Source organism: Notolepis coatsorum (assembly GCF_963971535.1).
Source record: "Notolepis coatsorum genome assembly, chromosome: 17".
Taxonomy (NCBI): domain Eukaryota; kingdom Metazoa; phylum Chordata; class Actinopteri; order Aulopiformes; family Paralepididae; genus Notolepis; species Notolepis coatsorum.
In genome coordinates, this window is record NC_140181.1 from 37,154,742 (window position 1) to 37,175,166 (window position 20,425).

At 43.7% G+C, this 20,425-nt stretch overlaps 1 protein-coding gene across 1 annotated transcript in view; it reads right to left on the reverse strand.

Annotated features, from left to right (window-relative positions):
• Positions 1-1,328: 1,328 nt before the first annotated feature.
• The window catches only part of snx21 (sorting nexin family member 21), a 55,665-nt gene continuing 36,568 nt past the window's right edge, over positions 1,329-20,425 (reverse strand). The window contains exons 5-6 of the mRNA XM_084333705.1: positions 10,596-10,761; positions 1,329-6,898 (exon numbers count right to left, since the gene is read on the reverse strand). Coding sequence (XP_084189831.1) covers positions 6,331-6,898; positions 10,596-10,761 — 734 coding nt within the window. The 3' untranslated portion in view covers positions 1,329-6,330. The remainder of the gene's footprint in view (positions 6,899-10,595; positions 10,762-20,425) is intronic.

A 20,425-nucleotide genomic window follows, 5' to 3' on the forward strand; every position in this document is an offset into this window, starting at 1 on the left:
GCCATCACCATTTTTCAATTGGTCCCTTGGCCTTCTACCTCAATATATGTTAATGGAAATGGGTTACATGGGTACCTACAAGCCTCCCCTATACAGACATACCAAATTTATGTTAAGCCCATGTAGTTTTGTGCAAGAATCATGTAGTGTTTTGCATGCTGTACAAATATGTAGTTTCCGCCTATTATAAAAAAACCCATCTCCATGGACCTATTCCCACGGACATAAACCCTTGAGCCCCATCCCCGTGGACTGAGCTCCACAGAGCCTATCTACTAATATTCCAAGAAGAAAAAAATTTCTTTATCAAATGTTTTGATTAGTTCTGGCGTGTATGCTAATTGGTGCATATCAAATAAGATAATGTGTGATTTGCATGAGTAAACAGAATAATTCAATGAAGTTGTGATTGACTTTTTTTCTTGTCTTTGTGTGTGTAATCAGCTTGTGAGTTTTTATAGTGATATCTAAAAGTAAAATTTTCACCACTATGTTATAACAGGCATTTTTCTATATGAATATATATAGGTCGTTTTCAAAACGTTCCCATGGTGGGATTCCTTGGGACTTTTTTTCCCTCACTAAGGACATAATGAGGATACAAAATCAGTTGAGTTTGCTACTGTTGCAATTTGTCCTAGGTTTTTTCATATAATGACTGGACTAGTAGGATTGTATCCAGCTCACTGATAGACTATCAAAACCAATTGCTTTTAGCTTGTCAATCAGAATGGTGTGATTGACAGTGTCGTCGAAGGCCTTTTGTAGGTCCAGCATAACCATGCCGCAGTATTTGCCCGCGTCCACCTCTTGTTTGATGTGGTCGTTCAAATAGAGAAGGCATGTGTCAGTGGAGTGGGATGTTCTAAAACCAGATTGGAATTCGTAGATTAGATTTTTTTTCCGCGAGGTACTTTTCGACCTGTTCGTATACTATTTTTTGCATGACTTTCGAGATGGATGTAAGGATAGAAACAGGGCGGTAGTTGCCTGGGTATAATTTGCTGCCCTTTTTGTGCAGCAATAGATTATTGTTATATTCAATCAACATGGCAGCTATAGATTATAGTTACATTCAACATGGCAGCTATAGATCATTCTGCTAGATTCAACATGCCAGCTATAGATCATTCTGTTATATTCAACATGGCAGCTATAGATCATTCTGCTAGATTCAATATGGTAGCCATAGATCGTTGTTATATTCAACATGGCAGCTAGATCATTCTGTTATATTCAACATGGCAGCCACGATAGCAAAACCTCTCATCCATGAGGTGCTACTGTTATGAAGGTCAAACAGGAGAAGGGAGACATTGCATTTCAAAGATATTTATTCAATAAAATATACATGTAGATAGCGTTCATACATATGTATACATTCAGGACAAATACACAACATTTACAGAGTAGAAAATGTGATTTGTTTTTACCCCTTGTGACATAGATCAGGGTACGTAGAAGATGATACTGTCAGAGCAAAAGCACTGATGTAGCGGTAAGGTCACACAGCTTCTCTCTAGACAAGAGAGAGACATCTTGTTCTACGGAGTGTGATCCTCTTTAAACAGCTAAGCACACAAGCACACAAGCTCAGGTTTTGTACCACAGATCTTTTAAAAGGGCGAGATGCTCAGGTGTCCGTGGAGTTCCAGCCATAGATAAGATCGAAACGCGTATGCTAAATAAAGTAAATGCTCATATTATAAAATAACTCAGATGTGACATCACACCTGCCGTTAATTTAAGAGTTCTGTTGTTATATTACAAATGAAAAGCACCTTTTTTAATATTGGAAATAAAAAGCAGCTTTCTTTTCTTTCTTTTTTTAATAAAAAGCACCTTTTTATATATTAGAAATAAAAAGCAGCTTTTTCCATCATGATTCTTGTACATATTTAGTAATTATGAAAGGAGACACCGATACCACTTCTTCACAGCCGATACTGATTCAGATACTAATCTTTCAGTATCGGTCGATACAGAGTACTGATGGCTTTTACTGAACAGTTTGGGGTGTTGTGTTAATTACAGCTCCATGAAATTATGTAGATGAATAGCAATACCGTGTCTTATAGGGACTGCTACCATATCATCTCATTGAGCTGTAATTAACACAACACAAGGATTCAATGTCCCCCATGGCATCACTGGTGGCCATATTCAAACTAATTTACTCTCAATAACTGTAAATCTAAATTAATGTGTGCAAAACTGTTTAGAGCTTTTGGATGTGTGTGATATTATATGCAAAATATGTTTTTAGGATTTCTTTTGCGAGGTTTTCACACTAAGGGGATATTATGAACACAGGCACTTGGGACGCCAGAGAATCTCTGGTCTAAAAACATGGTGAAGTGTTTAGTTTTATACACTCTTGACATCATCATGTGATAGACGTTGAAGAGCTAAGGTGAGGCTACTGAACACTGTCTGAATAAAATAACAAAAACAAACTAAATAAAGTGACTGTAAGCTGTCTAAAAGAAGTTTCAAGTCTTACTGTCCTCAACCAACCACACACAGAAAAAGCTGGGGATGCAAAGAACACGCTAGCAGAAGTTGGAGTGCTTGCAGGTGTATTTAGGGGTGCGTTTATTGGCTCAGGAGGTAGAGCAGTTGTCTGGTAATCAGAAGTTTCCCGGTTCGATTCCAGCTCTTCCCGGAAATGCATCAAAGTGTCCTTGAGCAAGGCACTTACAGTAATAACCCCCTAACTGCTCCCGATGAGCAGGTTGGCACCTTGCATGGTTGCCTTGACCATCGGTGTGAATGTGTGAGTGAGGCATAAGTTGTAAAGCACCTTGGATAAAAGCGCTATATAAATGCAGTCCATTTACCATTTGTGTTCACACCTAGCTTGTGAAGCAAACAGTAGTTGTGATCGCACCCCCTTCGTATAGCATGTGGTTAGTGCTTGTAGTTGGTTGTGCTACAACATACTGCATATCTAGTGCTTGTATTTTGCACTTCATATTTTGTGTCTAGTATTTGTAGTGGTGTGTACTCTGTGTCTAGTGTGTACGTGTAGTTGTGCAGAGTCCTTTTAGTTTTCCTCCCTCATCCTCATCCCTTTAATGACAAAATTTGAGTTAATTCATAATTCAACATCCCTTTTTAAAGAAAGTAACTGATATTCCCTATTTCTGATCATCCAGACATTGTTACAACAGTCACAATAATTTTATCACATCAGTCGTCATCGTTCCCTTTTTTCACATTAACTGAACTGAACCCTTTAAGAATGATAACGAGGACCGCTCAAGTCTATTGTGAAACTTCTTAGATGGCCCACGTGGTATATTTATAAACTCAATCCAAATCACTTGGTATCTCCCCCCAGATACTGAAACTTTAACTATGAATGAACACAATGCTCTAACTTACCACCATAACTTACCATCTTTAGATAAAATTACTTCTGAAAACATTTAGTCTTCTATTTTTACTGTGTTTTTTTTGTCGCAAGTCATCTCAATTATTTTTATATTTCTCTTTTTCCATCCTGTTAAAACCTCTCCTGTCTCCATGGTTACCACATACGACATTATTGAACACCATTAAAACATGATCAAATACAACGCCATACGAAGCAGCCTTCTACCTTCAAAGTATTAACCTCTTGAATATTGCATATTAATATGTTCACTGTTAAAATATTTAGGAAAAATATGATATCATATTTCATAATCTCTTTTCTCCAGTCAAAAAGCATCTGCAGTTATCCAAGGTTGAATTAAAAGACCACACCAGTGTAATTTTGACTTCTGTCTTCCACAGATTCCATGGGCACATGTGTATAAAGTGTATGTGTTGGTAGATCTCAGCCTGGTAGATCTTTCCCACCATTGATTGCCATTGATGTTGAAAAGGGGTGTAAATATACCAAGCACAGGTAATTCACCCTCTGACAACCACCTTTACATTACCCTACACTAGGGCTGCTCCATTATGGCAAATAATGGGGGGCACACCAATGTGAAGGAAGGGTGCACTGCACCCCCACAACGTCAGTGTGAATGGTGTTTAGTAAGGTGATCTGAGATCAGCTAAAAGACACACAACTGACCATATTCACACGGTGGCCATTTTGCTCTTATAAGGTGCTATAGATACCATTTTTATGTAGATGGGATAAATAAACACCCACAGAGCTTTTAGAAAGGTGCAGATTAAGTTACTGCTTTTCCCCCAAATAAATTATTTGATTTATGAATGTACCATTTAAAAAATATTTGTGAATCTAAAATGTATGTTGTTGTTTACATGTTGCGTGCATGTATCCCCTCCCTACTTAGCATTTCCCCATGAGGAATGCACCCGATTGGACAAATGGCAAAGGACAACACAATATTAGTTAAAGACGGGGGATCTCAGGAAATTGGCAAGAAGTCAAAATGATACGGTATGGCCCTTTAAACAGAGGTACAGTGATATCTCACTTAGTGGAACATTTTCATTTATTTTTTTGAACATGCAGACCTTAGTAGAGGTGACGTCATGTCAACACTCTGTATTAATATACTTCAGGTCATATCACAGTCCAAAATCATACCCCTATGGAAATATGAACAGGATTTGCAAGACTTGCGTTATAAGGTCTGTGCTGAGCAGATAATGTGTAATGTGAGTTTAAATACATTAGCTAATATTAACGTTCAGACTTAGTCTGATAGATACGATTTTAAAAGGAGTAAGGCTTACATTTCTCAAAGTGTCATGTGATCCGCTGTTCAGCACAGACCTTATATAACATCAGTTTCATATTTTCCACAGAGTTTCAGGACTAAACCCAGGATGGCGTGTTGCCAACTTCAGAGACTTGGGCCAATCAGTTTGATCAGTCACTGTTGCCATTCAGGATGGTTTTCTTCTACTCATTATCAATAGCCAAATTTACATCCTACGAAATTCAGCACAACTTTGTGCCAAATCTGATCTGGGTCACATCACATAGTTCAGATGTTTTAGAAGCTTTTTTTGGCTAGGTTTTTCAAATAAAAGCATACAGACATCGGTACGAATAGATGAGGCAGCTAATACGGTTTACATAATCCTATAGGAGCACTTGTTCAAAAGTGATATATATAAATATTATCCTCTAGTGAGATATATCACTGTACCTCACTCATACATCAGTCCATTAAAACACACTGTGCGTTCTCTGTGACCGCTTGACTGAGCGTGGGGTAGAAAACTGACCTGGCGTCAGCGCTTTGTTATTTCACAGCTAAGCTTGACGTCTGTGAAGATCTCACGTCATGTTGACTCACACCAATAACATTCATGTGATGATCTTTAGGGAGTAGAAAGTTGAAACGCTTATAAGTGCTTTTTCTACACTGCTGCAGTATGTCACCACCAAGAGTTGTTTAGAGTTTGATCCTACTGTACTTATACAGGATAGATCTAGACTGGGGGGTGGGGGCTTCTACATACAATGTTATATAATAGTATACATAACTTTATAAGCGACATTGTCACTGTACTACATCTTAATAGTACCGTAGTAGATATGGTCCGCTAAGGAGACTGTAGATTGTACAGTGTAACATTATAATGGTGAGGCTTTACATTGTCATAGACATTACCTTCTCATATAGAATAATGACTGTCAGCTGTGTGGTAAAGAGAGCACACTCTGTCACCCACACACCACACACCACACAACATACACACCTGGGTCTAACAGTGTGTACACACAGAACAGCTGGGTCTGGGCGCCCGGGTGGCGCACCACGTAACGCACTGTAGTGCAACACGGCCGTCCCGGGTTCGACTCCCGGACCCGGCGACCTTTGCCGAATGTCTTCCCCAATATCTCTCTCCCATCCTTCCTCTCTGCCGGACTTGTCCAATAAAAACAAATAAAAATCTACCAAAAACATAATAATAAAAAAAAAAAAAAAACAGCTGGGTCTAACAGAGTGTACACACACAGAACAGCTGGGTCTAACAGCGTGTACACACACAGAACAGCTGGGTCTAACAGCGTGTACACACACAGAACAGCTGGGTCTAACAGCGTGTACACACACAGAACAGCTGGGTCTAACAGTGTGTACACACAGAACAGCTGGGTCTAACAGAGTGTACACACAGAACAGCTGGGTCTAACAGAGTGTACACACACAGAACAGCTGGGTCTAACAGCGTGTACACACACAGAACAGCTGTCTATGTCTAGCTATGCGAGACTACTCCATGAGAGACCACTACAAAGAGACTGGCCAACATATCACAATAGAACCACTCATCTATCAAGTTGCTCGCTGTGTGTGCACCTAGTAAAGGCCTCCTGTGTGTGTGTGTGTGTGTGCATGTGTGTCCCTACCCCTCCCCCTCAGTCTCCTGTAGGTCGTGTTTGACCAGGAACTCTTTGATGGTTGGTTGGTTGTCTAGCCCCGCCCACCGCTCTTCCACATGCTGCAGAAGCTCCTCCCACTGACGCTTGTCTCTTCCTGTCTGCCATGACAACCGCACCATCGCCCTTAGTAACGCAAGCAGAAGGAGGTGGGGCCTCCCAATATCTAGGTGTGATGTATCAGTTAATGGTTGGGGATTGTCATTTAGTGGGTGGGGCTTATCCTCCAGTGGGGGTGGCTTATCCTCTGTCTTATTATCAATCTCTGTGGAGTTAGGCGTGGCTGAGGGCGGGGTTAGAACCCGGAGGGCGTGGTCACAGTGCTCCTGGGCTTCCTCAAGCTGGTCTACTTCCTGGAAAGAACAGGATAACGCCACCACGGTGAAGAGCCAATGGGAAGTGGAGGAGGGCATGGCTTCACCCTGGTCTCCGTGGGGATAAGCCTGGTGGCCATGGTGACTGGCCCAGCCCAGTTTGTGTTGCAGCCTCTTGGCATTGAGTAGTGGCCCCAACGCCTCCTGGTACCGGCCAACCCTCAACGAGACAAAAACAGTGTCTTTATATATCTGTAAAACAGTCTTTAAATGTCTGTAAAACAGTGTCTTTAAATATCTGTAAAACAGTGTCATTTAAATATCTCTAAAACAGTGTCTTTTAAATATCTGTAAAACAGTGTCTTTAAATATCTGTAAAACACTTTTGAATATCTGTAAAACATTGGACCTCATTCTCAAACGCAGTTACGGAAAAGTTAAAAATACATTTCTTCTTAACTCTTCTTAACTGGCATTCCTGAATGGTCTCTTATTTGGGATTCGTTCTTAGCTAAGAACAGGATTTAACAACGTGGAAAAGTCATAGATGGGCCAGATTGGCGTGCATGCATGTTAATCAAATGTACATTGTATATTGCTATTGCACTTTACGGTTACATTTGCACTCTGGTTGGATGCCAAACTTATTTTCGTTGTAGTGTACTTGTGGTGTATAATGACAATACATTTTTATCTAATCTAATTGTGATAAGTTGCTAATTGCTTTCGTGTTGGCTGTGGATTCTGTGTGCACACGGTCCTGCGGTTGCATGCTCTTGTAAGGAGCTGGCGGGGCGTTTATGTGTGCAAATTTAGGTGTACGAAAACAACACACGTTCAATTTAAGAATCAGTGGCATTCCTCATTCAGGGGAGTGCAGCTGAGAACACTTTAGCTGTTTAAGAACACATTCAGCGTTAATGAATCTGGCGGGGATATTTCTTAGGTTTGGTCTTACAAAGTTCGTAGGAAGATATTTAAGAAGACACTTAAGAAAATGTTTGAGAATGTGGTCCAATGTCTTTTAACCTCTTAACCTCCCTGCAAATTTAGCATAAAACGCCAATCGAATGCATACCCAAAGTAAATTGAAAGCTGTAGGAGCAGGGAGGTGTATGTAATTTTGTCACCAGTGGTAGTGGGTGTGTCTGTCTGGAGGTGTGGGTGGGTCACCGGGGAAGAAGGGTAATTAATATCACCTGTGCCTAGGAACCATTCAGTGTTTGTTTGTTACAGAGAGAGGGTGAGGCAGGGTGCCTATATTTCTGTTGACCGCGCTACGTTACTTATTTACCATCGAAAACCATGTATAACATCTGCAAGAGCATGTAACCGAAGGCTAAAATAAACACCCTTGAACTGCAGCTACGGACTCAGGCTCATTCATTGGACTCGCGTGTCGGACAGATCTCCCTGCCCAAGCCCTCTCAGCGGCTTTTAGTTGTCACTTTTAAATAGTCCCCTTACAAAAGCTATTCTTGAACCATTTGTAGCACATGCATAAATCTGGTCTCTTTTGAAAGACATTTGCAAAACTGATGCTCGTTGGCCGTTTGGTCTTATAACCCGAAATTGGAAGCACGTAATAGAATAGGTCAAGCAGGGTGTCAATCAAATGGTGGCCATTTTTTCAAACGATGTGCTGCTTCAGATATACTAAAACAATGGGACACGGACAGATGACGGTAAATGTACTGTGACGTGTCCATCGCGGTCGAGAGCGGACCGTCAGGACGTTAACAGGTTAAATATCTCTAAAACTGTGTCTGTAAAACAGTGTTGTTGAATATCTGTAAAACAGTCTCTTTCAACATGTAAGAAGGTGAGTTAGCATGTTGTGGACTGGGGAACAGAATGTTAGGGTGCTTTCACACCAGAGCTGTTTGGTCCGGACTATCGGACCAGAGTTCGTTTTCTTGGATAGTCCGCTTTTTTTGAGGTGGTGTGAATGCCCAGTCGAACTCTGGTGCGGACCAAACACACAAACTCTGGTCCGCCTGAAAACGTTGGTCTCGGTTCGCTTCATCGGACCAAACGCGGACCAAATATAGGAAGTGACCTGATAAACTGTGCATCTTGATGAGAAGGAAACAAAACAAACACTGCAGCGCTGTCCCGCCTGCTCTACTTCACTGTGAAACAGAGAGAGAGAGAGTCCCTGCTGTCAGCGGAGCGGAGTGTGCTGTGTGCGCGCACGTGCGTGTGTGTGTGAGAGAGACGCGAGTGGATGTTGCTGCATGTTTGTGTTTCGTGGATTTCACTCCTGAAGGGGAGGGATTTGAATGTGGTGTGTGTGTGAGCTGCGCTGGGCTGCTCCTGATAATTGTAGAGCTGTCCCCGAAGCTTGTTTTTGGGATTCTATATATATATCCAATAGACGAGCGCCCTTTTCGACCGCGTGAAATTGTTCAGAAAGTTTGGTGCACTTGACAAATTGCAGTGTGAATGCAGACGAACCAAATGAAGAATGCAACAATGTTGCAACTTCACCCCCCAAACCGCACCGAGTCCACCAAAACTATATGTGAAAGCGCCCTTAGTAAAGGAAGGGTCCCAAAGCCTCCTGGTGTTGGTCTATTAACTCATTGGCTGCCAAAAACGAGTATTCCCGTGTTTCGTCGCCAAGGTTAAGCGCCAAAAGGTTAGAGTTTTCTAGTTTTTAGATCCTTTGATATTTTTCCTTTGATCCCCATTCTTAACACTCGCTCGGAGCTGCCTGTGTCTCCCTGGCACCGCTGCATAAGTTATAATTGCAATGACGATCGAATCCCGCCAGGTGGCAGTATCACCTACCTTGGTATGGTCTCTCTGTCTTTCTCTCTCTGCTTTTTATTTGCTGCAGGAACTCCTCCCCCTCAGAGGGAATCAGGACATAGCAATCGGTCAGAGATTCGATGCCTAACCTATTGTTTCCTGTATGATCATGACCAATATACACGAGTAAATGCGATTGCGATGGGACTGGGATTTATTCATTTTGGAGTACCTTCTGACTACGGTAAGGTCTATTTTAGGTAACCTGCTGGTATTTTTTTAACCTAAAACATGCTTTTGTACCGATCACTGTCGTATTTTACAGAACCTAAAACATGCTTTTGGTAACATTTGCAGTTTCGAGGTAAAACGCATATATATATATATGGTATATACCTTTGATTTGGAAATATTTGGAGTTTCAGGCGAGCAACCGAACGATTTGGGCATAATGCATATAACACGTCATATCCCGCGATCTAGAAAAAAATACTGGATTATTTTGGAAAGGGGCGATGTTTAGCATGGAATACCGCACAAACTAAAGTATGTAGAAATTAACTGGTTAGTCAGTGTTGGACTATAAACAATGCCTGTCAAATTAGCCATACTATTGTCTCCATAGCTATAATACAGAACAGATGGGTCCGCAAACATCGCGGAAATGGTCAATAACGCTGGCTGGCGCCATTGAGTAGAGATGGGAAAACCACGTGGCAGGCAATGAGTTAAGACACAAAAACAACTGAGTGAGTTGAACTCAAAACATGTTGGATTTTCTGATGCTGTTCACTTCAACACATCTGTGAAAACCAACATGGTCCCCCTGGATAGTTGTGGTTACGCTCCTGTCTGTGCAAGTTGACTGAGGCTCACTCAAATCTACTGTGTGTGCTCTGTGAATATAGACATTTGAATAGCCAACATTCCTTTCATGTAGGCTATATATTAGCCATTTTGTATTAATAGTCCATATACAGTCTTGTTCTCTATTGTTATTTTTTATTGTTGGTTTTATTTATTTTTACCTTGCTTAGTGTGCACATTGTAAGAGCCAGTGGAGAAACATTCCACTGCTCATCTTACTGGTATGATGTTGCGGGTGGACTTCAATCATGTAATTTGCGCTATTTTAGAAGGTGTGCACTGTGTAGTAAATGTACCTGATGAGCAACTGTCCAGTCTGTATGTCCGGCAGGTAGAAGAACTCCCTGACAGACAGCGCCCCTCGCAAGGCAGGTAGAGAACAGAGGTGAGATAGATATTGCTCAAAGGCCCGGCTCCGCTTAGCAATGGTCTCTGCTGTGAAGTTCCTGTGCAGCTTCTTGCCTGGGAGCAGAAAACAGAGAGGGGTCAGTTTCATTCAGTTTGACTCGAGAAGCCGGCAGTGTTTTCATGTTTTCATCCCTGTATCAAAGCAACCACAAGTGGCAGTCATGTGTGAAGTTCAGTGTTTCAATCACCACTGCATCTCAAATGAGGAAGAAGCGATGTGATGTCTTCTGGGTAGAAAACAGGTGGGAGTTTTCTGAATTTGCCTCTAATGGAGTGGCAGCTGTGGGAACACGTTGGCTTTACTGTGTAGATAGAAAGTGCTCTCTCTGTATCTCTAAATGGAATGGCAAATTAACTGTTTATATAACAGCTTTTATCCAAAGCTTATGCCTCACATTCACACACCGTCGGCGGAGGCGACCATGCGAGGTGCCAACCTGCTCGTCTTGATCAAGGACACTTCGACATACTGCCGGGAGGAGCCGGAATCGAACTGGGAACCTTCCGATTACCAGATGACTGCTCTACCTCGTGAGACTCTTTTGCCCCTCGTTGGATCTCTGGGATGAGTAGACTCATTACAGAATAAATACACATGATATACACATGAGAAGAGCCGATTACCTCAACACATGTTAGTGGTGAGGAACAGCTGACTTCACAAGATACTTCACACTCTGTGCATCTCTATGATGATGTTCTTCCTATTCCACCATTACATTAGAGCTAAAGCAATGCTCAAACATTTAAAACAGTTTAAAAAGAGATATAAGGACATGATTATCATGAGGTACAGGAACAAAGAAAGGCTTTGACAGTCACCAGGTGTTTACATAGATTATTATTTATATGTATATTACATTTATATTGCCTTTAATCTTTTTCAAGTTCCAAGTTTTAATACTCTTATCAACATGCAAGTCAACAAATGCTTGCTTTATGCAGCCATTTAACACAAAAGGATGACCTCATGCATTGCAAATTTGCATCAAATTCAAAACAGAGTGATGCACAAAATAAAGGTCTCTTTACAAAACAAAAACCATCAAGGGACGGAGAAGCAGAGAACTAAAGATCTAAAATCTTAACAATCCCCAGAACAGAAACAGAGATCTGTACACTTAAGTGCAGCTTTGACACAGGAGCACCGTCCAGTGCCTTTCTGGCAGTTGCAGCGGACCAGCTCATGGCAAGACTTTGCTGCTTCAGGGAGAGTAGTCCAGAGTGGCTGCCACCCAGTTGTTTCTTTTGTCCAGCCCCAGGCAGATGGCTCTGGCATCTCTGGATCCAAGACCAGTGACTGGTTCCAAATGTTGGCCTGATAGCAAGTCCGCTTGATGTGCTGTATGAGGGCTGCCTGGGTTGGAGGGATGTTCTCTAATGTCCTGGACTTCTGGGAGAAGAGCCGTTTCCTGGCGTAATTCACATCCATGCTCTCACTGGTTTGGTCATACATAAGCACGACAAATCGTTCCAGAAGTACCCTTGAATATTCACTGACCTCACTTGGCATGCACAGGAGTTCCTGGAAAGCATCAAGTGACCTCTGGGAAAGACTTCCAAGTCTCCCAGGCACTCTTCTTTTCTCGGCCAGCAAATGCAGACACTGTCCATGACCATTAACCAGTAAGATAGCGCCGCTACGACCGGCTGCCTGTCTGTGCGCTCCGTCGAGACTGTGCTTACTTTTGTTAATATTTATAGTTTTAAGAGTTTTGTCTGTACCAACAGTAGGTGCATTTAATGTGTATGACCGTCAGTCACTTATAGACATTGGATTACGGGAAACTTACCGACTGGATTACTCTCTGGATCAGCTCTCTGAACCACAACAATGGCCTGTTGAGATCTTGAGGACATCAGGACCGGATCTCGCCCCCAGGGACAAAGGACCGAGACGGCGTGGAAAGAGAGCTGGAGTCCGTAACAGATTGAGAACCAGACGGCACCGAACGCCACTACCCAGTATATTGCTAGCCAATGTACAATCAATAGACAATAAACTAGACGACATCCGAGCAAGGATTCAATTCCAAAGAGACGTTAGAGACTGCAATGTTCTCTGCTTCGTCGAGACGTGGCTGTCGCCAGAAGTCCCAGATCACGCCATCCAACCGGCCGATCACTTCTTCATTCACCGCAAGGATAGCAGCAGAATCCGGCAAACAGCGTCGTGGAGGTGGAATAGCCTTCATGTTGAACAACAATTGGAGCGATCCAGCCAACGTGAAGGAACTATCGAACCACTGCTGCCCCAACCTGGAATATATAACCATCAAGTGTCGACCTTTCTTCCTCCCGAGGGAGCTAACGGTGATCATCCTGGTCGGAGTGTATATTCCACCGCAAGCCAACACTGGTGCCACGCTCTCGAAGCTCCACGATGAGGTAAATAGAATCCAGGAAGCGAACGTTGACGCCGCCATTGTAGTAGTGGGTGATTTCAATAGCGCCAATCTGAGAAAGGTTTTGCCTGACTTCTATCAGCATGTGACTTGCAACACCAGAGGCGGTAACATTTTAGACCACTGTTACACGCAATTCAAGGGTGGATACAAGGCTCATTCTGCTAGTGGCTTCGGAAAATCGGATCGCGCGGCCATCTTTCTTTCACCAAAATATAAACAAAGAATCAAGAGCACTCCAGTAGTCTCGCGAGAGGTGCAGAAATGGGATGTGGCGTCAGAGGAGACGCTACAGGCTGCGCTTGAGTGCACAGACTGGAGCGTGTTCCGTGACACAGATAACATTAATGACTACACAGAGACAGTGCTGGACTTTGTTCGTACTTTGGTGGAAGAAACAATCCCCACTACCACTTTAATGTGTATGACCGTCAGTCACTTATAGACATTGGATTACGGGAAACTTACCGACTGGATTACTCTCTGGATCAGCTCTCTGAACCACAACAATGGCCTGTTGAGATCTTGAGGACATCAGGACCGGATCTCGCCCCCAGGGACAAAGGACCGAGACGGCGTGGAAAGAGAGCTGGAGTCCGTAACAGATTGAGAACCAGACGGCACCGAACGCCACTACCCAGTATATTGCTAGCCAATGTACAATCAATAGACAATAAACTAGACAACATCCGAGCAAGGATTCAATTCCAAAGAGACGTTAGAGACTGCAATGTTCTCTGCTTCGTCGAGACGTGGCTGTCGCCAGAAGTCCCAGATCACGCCATCCAACCGGCCGATCACTTCTTCATTCACCGCAAGGATAGCAGCAGAATCCGGCAAACAGCGTCGTGGAGGTGGAATAGCCTTCATGTTGAACAACAATTGGAGCGATCCAGCCAACGTGAAGGAACTATCGAACCACTGCTGCCCCAACCTGGAATATATAACCATCAAGTGTCGACCTTTCTTCCTCCCGAGGGAGCTAACGGTGATCATCCTGGTCGGAGTGTATATTCCACCGCAAGCCAACACTGGTGCCACGCTCTCGAAGCTCCACGATGAGGTAAATAGAATCCAGGCAGCGAACGTTGACGCCGCCATTGTAGTAGTGGGTGATTTCAATAGCGCCAATCTGAGAAAGGTTTTGCCTGACTTCTATCAGCATGTGACTTGCAACACCAGAGGCGGTAACATTTTAGACCACTGTTACACGCAATTCAAGGGTGGATACAAGGCTCATTCTGCTAGTGGCTTCGGAAAATCGGATCGCGCGGCCATCTTTCTTTCACCAAAATATAAACAAAGAATCAAGAGCACTCCAGTAGTCTCGCGAGAGGTGCAGAAATGGGATGTGGCGTCAGAGGAGACGCTACAGGCTGCGCTTGAGTGCACAGACTGGAGCGTGTTCCGTGACACAGATAACATTAATGACTACACGGAGACAGTGCTGGACTTTGTTCGTACTTTGGTGGAAGAAACAATCCCCACTACCACAATTAAAGTTTACCCAAATCAAAAACCCTGGGTAGACAAATCCGTCCGTGAAGCTCTGAAAGCGCGCACCACAGCATACAACAACGGCCTGGTGGCAGGCAACATGAATGACCACAAGGTGGCGTGATACAACGTAAGGAGGACAGTAATAGAGGCAAAACGGCGCTACAGGGATCAAATTGAACTCCAGTTTGAACAGGCTGACTCCAGAGCTATGTGGCAGGGCCTCAAAACGATGACAGACTACAAAGGCACCTCCCTCAAACTGAACAGTGACATCTCCTTAGCAAATGACCTCAACACCTTCTATGCGAGGTTTGAGGCTGGTAATAACAACACCAGCCCACAAGCCACGGCAATGGGGGGGGGGGGTCTGCTGATGGAGGCTCAGTGTTCAGGGTAACAGAGCATGAGGTGAGGCGGACCTTTAAAAAAGTGAATATCAGGAAAGCAGCAGGACCGGACGGCATCCCCGGCTGCGTCCTAAAAGTCTGTGCCGACCAACTGGCCCCGGTATTCACTGACATATTTAACCTGTCCTTAGAACAGGCTGTCATCCCCACCTGCCTGAAGAAGTCCACTATTATCCCTGTACCCAAAAAAATCCAAGCCTGCTTGCCTCAACGACTACCGCCCTGTAGCTCTCACGTCCATAGCCATGAAGTGCTTTGAGAAGCTAGTAAAGGGCTACATCTGCTCCTCCCTCCCCATCAACCTGGACCCCCTGCAATTTGCATACCGCCCCAACAGGTCCACGGAGGACGCCATAGCCCATGTGCTGCACACAGCAGCATCACACCTGGACAAGAGGAAGGGGAACTATGTGAGAATGCTATTCATCGACTACAGCTCGGCATTCAATACCATAGTCCCCTCCAAACTCATAGCCAAGCTCAGGGACCTGGGCTTGAACTATGACCTCTGCCAGTGGGTCTTGGACTTCCTGATGGGCAGACCCCAGGTGGTGAGAGCAGGCAACTGCACCTCCTCATCCATCACCCTCAACATAGGGGCCCCCCAGGGCTGTGTTCTGAGTCCCCTCCTCTACTCCCTGTATACACACGACTGTGTGGCTCAGCGGAGTAACAACACAATCATCAAATTTGCTGACGACACAGTAGTGGTGGGCCTGATCTCTGCAAACGACGAGAGGGCCTACCTGGAAGAGGTCAAGGTCCTGGCGGGATGGTGCCATGAAAACAGCCTCTCCCTGAACGTCAGCAAAACAAAGGAGATGATTGTGGACTTCAGGAGGTCGGGGGTCAAGGACTACAGCCCCCTCAGCATCGACGGGGCACCGGTTGAGAGAGTGAGCAGCTTTAAGTACCTCGGAGCCTACATATCCGAGGACTTGACATGGACCACACACATTGACAGTGTTGTGAAGAAGGCACGACAACGCCTCTACTTCCTCAAGCGCCTAAGGAAGTTCCAAGTCAGTCAGAAGATCCTTAAGAACTTCTACTCATGTACAATAGAGAGCATCCTGACTGGCAACATCACCTCCTGGTTTGGGAATAGCACTGCACAAGACCGAAGCAGACTACAAAGAGTGACACGTTCAGCCGAACGCACAATTGGAGGGGGGCTCCCCACCCTCCAGAACATTTACAACAAGCGGTGCAGGGGCAAGGCTAAGAGAATCATTAAGGACTCCAGCCACCCGAACAACTGCCTCTTTGAACTGCTGCGGTCAGGCAAGCGATACCGGAGTCTCAAGGCGACAACAGAAAGACTCAGAAGAAGCTTCTATCAGGCGGTTAGGTGGCCGAGCGGAGATTGCGTTCGTCACCAGCCCCGGAGCTGTGAGCTGGATTCGCCTGTTCGAATCCAGCTCACAGCTCCGGGGTTGTCACCAGCTTGGCTGGCCGTCTGCACTAATACAATTGGCTGTATTAGAGGGTGGGAGAAGCTGGCGGGGTGGGTCCGGGTCGTTGTAAACAGCGACTCCTACAGTTCGGTCGGGGCGCCTGCTAAGCGCGGATTGGACTTGAGGGGGATAGTGTGGTCCTCCCACACGCTACGCCCTCTCAATGAGAATCCGCGCTGCCAGGTGAAAAGAAGCGGTGATTGGCTGGACGTGTGTCGGAGGAAGCACGTGGTAGCCTCCACTCTCCCAGATGATCTGACTGTGGGGGGTAAGTGCGCAGCGACCAGGAAGGGACTGGGAATTGGCATACGACTAACATTGGGATGGGAGAAAATCGGAGGAAAATGGAGGGGGAAAAAGACAAAAAAAAAAAAAAAAAAAGAAGAAGCTTCTATCCCCAGGCCATCAGGCTGCTCAACGAACAATAAACACTACACAACAACCATCAAATGCACATAGCACACACATCCACACGCACACACCCACTTTAAACAAACACATTGCAGCACCCACTCTCCACACTTTATATTTATTGATAAAGGATTTGCACTACAACTCGTACACCTTAACACTATGATCGCCGTGGACGAGTTTACACGTCATTCCTAGCCATGCTCATTCTGCCGAAGACGCCGTAACTCGTCTTTGATGTCAATATTTCAAAAATCTGTCATCGAAATCATATCTCCTTTCCGGAGCCCTGAGACACACTGCAAAGATCCACTCAACTCTCTAGCGGTTCAAGAGCGCCATCTGGTGGCCGATCGGCAGATCGCCAACCGGAAATTAACCTTTGAACCGGTAGTGCTCATCCATATGTGGTCCGGGCACTCGCTATCGTTAGAGAGACTCCGTATTGACACAGTGAACATCAATCGGTGCAAATAACTCGAAAAAACAACATGATTTGGACGTATATACTATTATACAACCTGGAAATGGATCGGGCATTTCTCCATCCCATAATAGAAAAAATTCTGTTCCACGCTCATCTGCCAGCCGCGCGAGGAAGCCACGGTAAGATTCAGCATTATTTTCTAACGTCTTCTATACTAACTGATCTGATGAACATATGACCCACTCTGGATGAATCATCTAACGCTGCCCACGGAATTATAAACGATCCCCCGCCCATCCGGTTATCATCAGATGATGCATAGAAACTTCTAGAACCACGTCCAGTTGAAATTTTTTATCTCGCACAGATTCCTACCAAACTGTATTTGATCATCAATATAATGCATTTAGGGCTATAAATCACGTTCTGAAGAAAGCTGCAGAAAACGATAAAAACATACTTATACCAGTGGTTCCCAAAGTCGGGGTCGCGACCCAAATGTGGGCCGCGAGCAGCCACGGGTGGGCCGCGAGATGATTTAAAAAAAAAAGAAAGAAAAAAGATTTTTATTTTTATTTTATTTTTTATTATTATTATTTTTTTTTTTTTTTTTTTTCATGCCACTAAACTTAGAAGCAGGCCAGGACAGTGTTTCTAGTTGTATTCTAAAATTATATTCTATTGTATTCTAAAATGTGACTATATGGTTTTATATTAACTTAATAAATAAACAAAAACAAAAAATCTACTTATTTCAACGAACATTTCAAACTAAATAACAGATTATGCACATAAAACGCTGAAAACAACCGAAGCAACAATAGTATTTTAATGAGGCTATTATTATTATCATTATTATTTTGCAACAAGTTAGCCCTCTCATAAATAGCACATATAAATGAATAACTAACTTGAACTAACTTAATAGGATTGAAGTGATATTTGGCTTAAAAAATCGGTCGCCTGGCAAAAAAAAAGAAAAAAAGCCTGACGATGTGCATTGGGCCGCGGCTCTCTGACGCCTTATTTTCTGGGCCCCGGCCTGAAAAGTTTGGGAACCCCTGCTTTAGACCATATTTTAGTATGAATATGTGAATGAAAAAGTTTAACGTTGCTACACCCTGAACAATACATATAGGACATTGAATGGGCCATAATAATGGCAATTTAGCAATAGAATTTAAAAAGTTATAGCCCTGCAAACAAGGGGAACTTCTCCATAGACAAATAGAGCTGGCGAGGGATGGTAAATTATGAATTTAACCCATGGCGATTAAAGTGTTAATGTAAATTGTACCTAAATTGTACCTCATCCCATTTCTGCTTTGCACTATATAGTATTGTATATTAGTACACTGCATAGTATATTGTATATTATATGGTAACTCAGTTACGTCTATTCTGCATCGAACATTGTACATATGTCTATACTGAACACTGTGACCTAATTTTTTACTTCTAATTTACATGCTATACTATGTTATTTCATACTTATCTTGTCTAGCACAGTCTCTGGAGCGTAACAGTAAGAAGCATTTTGTATAAAGGTATTCTGTACTTCTGTATGACAACTATTAAAGAAACTTGAACTTGTCGCACCCAGTGAAAGCATGAAAGACAGGGAGAGTCAGACACTTGACTGAAGTCATTGTGGCAACCAGTTGATGAATGGCAATGAACCGGACACTCGACCCAACACCAAAGGAAACCCACAGTTCATCAGGAGCTATTCTGCTAAAAGAAGACACTGCCAAAACCACCACATCTGTGTCAACGGTGCGTATGGTCACTTTCCTACAACCCTTCTGCACAGCATCTGCCACATGCAGAAGAAGCCGAGTGTCAGCCTCCTCCTGCATACATGGGGCAAGGCAGGCCACACATGAATCAGCAGGAAAGCAGAGGACTCCAGTTCCATCTGTTGCGTACAGTTCCTTGCCCTGTGCTAGAGGCAAATGTACGGCTTCTTGTGTCAGGAAGGAAAACAACTCTGTTTTGTTTTCATCACACCAAAGGAAGTCTATCCAGTTCTTGGGCATCACAGTGAGGGGAGCCACTATTTTCCTTGTGCCTTTTCCCCTCTTCTGTCTTGTGGAGGATTTCAGGCTGGCAGACAGGTATACATCCCAGACAAGGTCAACACAGGCGCTTACCTCTAGTTGAGCAGAGATGTATGGTGCAAACACTGTTTCACCATACTCCTGGAATGTTCTTGATGTCTTTGGATTCAGCATTTGAACTACAGCTGCACCATCTAGAATCACTGCATCAGACTCAGGGACACTCTTGTTTTCCAGCAGATTTGACTCCAGGCAGCGAAGTAGATCTGCTTTAACACCAAACCGAAGTTTTCCTCCAGTTGATAGAGCTGGGGGTGCTGCCTGGTTTTTATGGGAAAATAAATGGTTGATGTCTCCATCTCGTGTTTTGCACGAGATGTACAGCCTTGAAAAAAGTCCACAGTCACTTTTCAATGCTGCAAGTTGTGCCTTCTCTTTTGACTTGACTTTGACAGGTGGCCTACTGAACAGTGGCAACTTGTTCTTTGGAAGTGTTTGTGTGAGAGGTGTTGTACACTTTTCCAGCCTTTGTGTCACAAACTCGGTGTACTGCTCCTCACCAAGGGTCTTGATCCTTCTCACAGTGTCGGCTACTTTGGTATCCATGATGTCTCTTGTGTCAATGACTAGAAGATCTTGGCTGTGTTCTAGGGGGTCACAGTGATAATTATGTGCTGGGAAGGAATAACATTTGTCACACATCCCAGGAAATAATAACTAATAGCTGAATAATACAAAGACTACAAATAAATTAATCAAATCATGTTTTAGGGTACATAAAACATTTATATTTTGATGTGTTTTTGCCTTGACTTTAACATAAATCTATTTTCTTGAATGCTATTGGTCTCAAAGATATCACCAACAGAATGGGCACCCTAAAGTTGGTGGGAAATGACACCTTAAGTGTTTTTCTACGGTGTTCGGTTCCAAAGTTATGGATTTTTGAATATTTTGGGCGGCCATCTTGGATTTGGCATCTCCCGGGCCTCAGAGGTCAAATCTGACTTCCCTCCACATCTGAAAATAAACCTCATGGTATAGACTTACT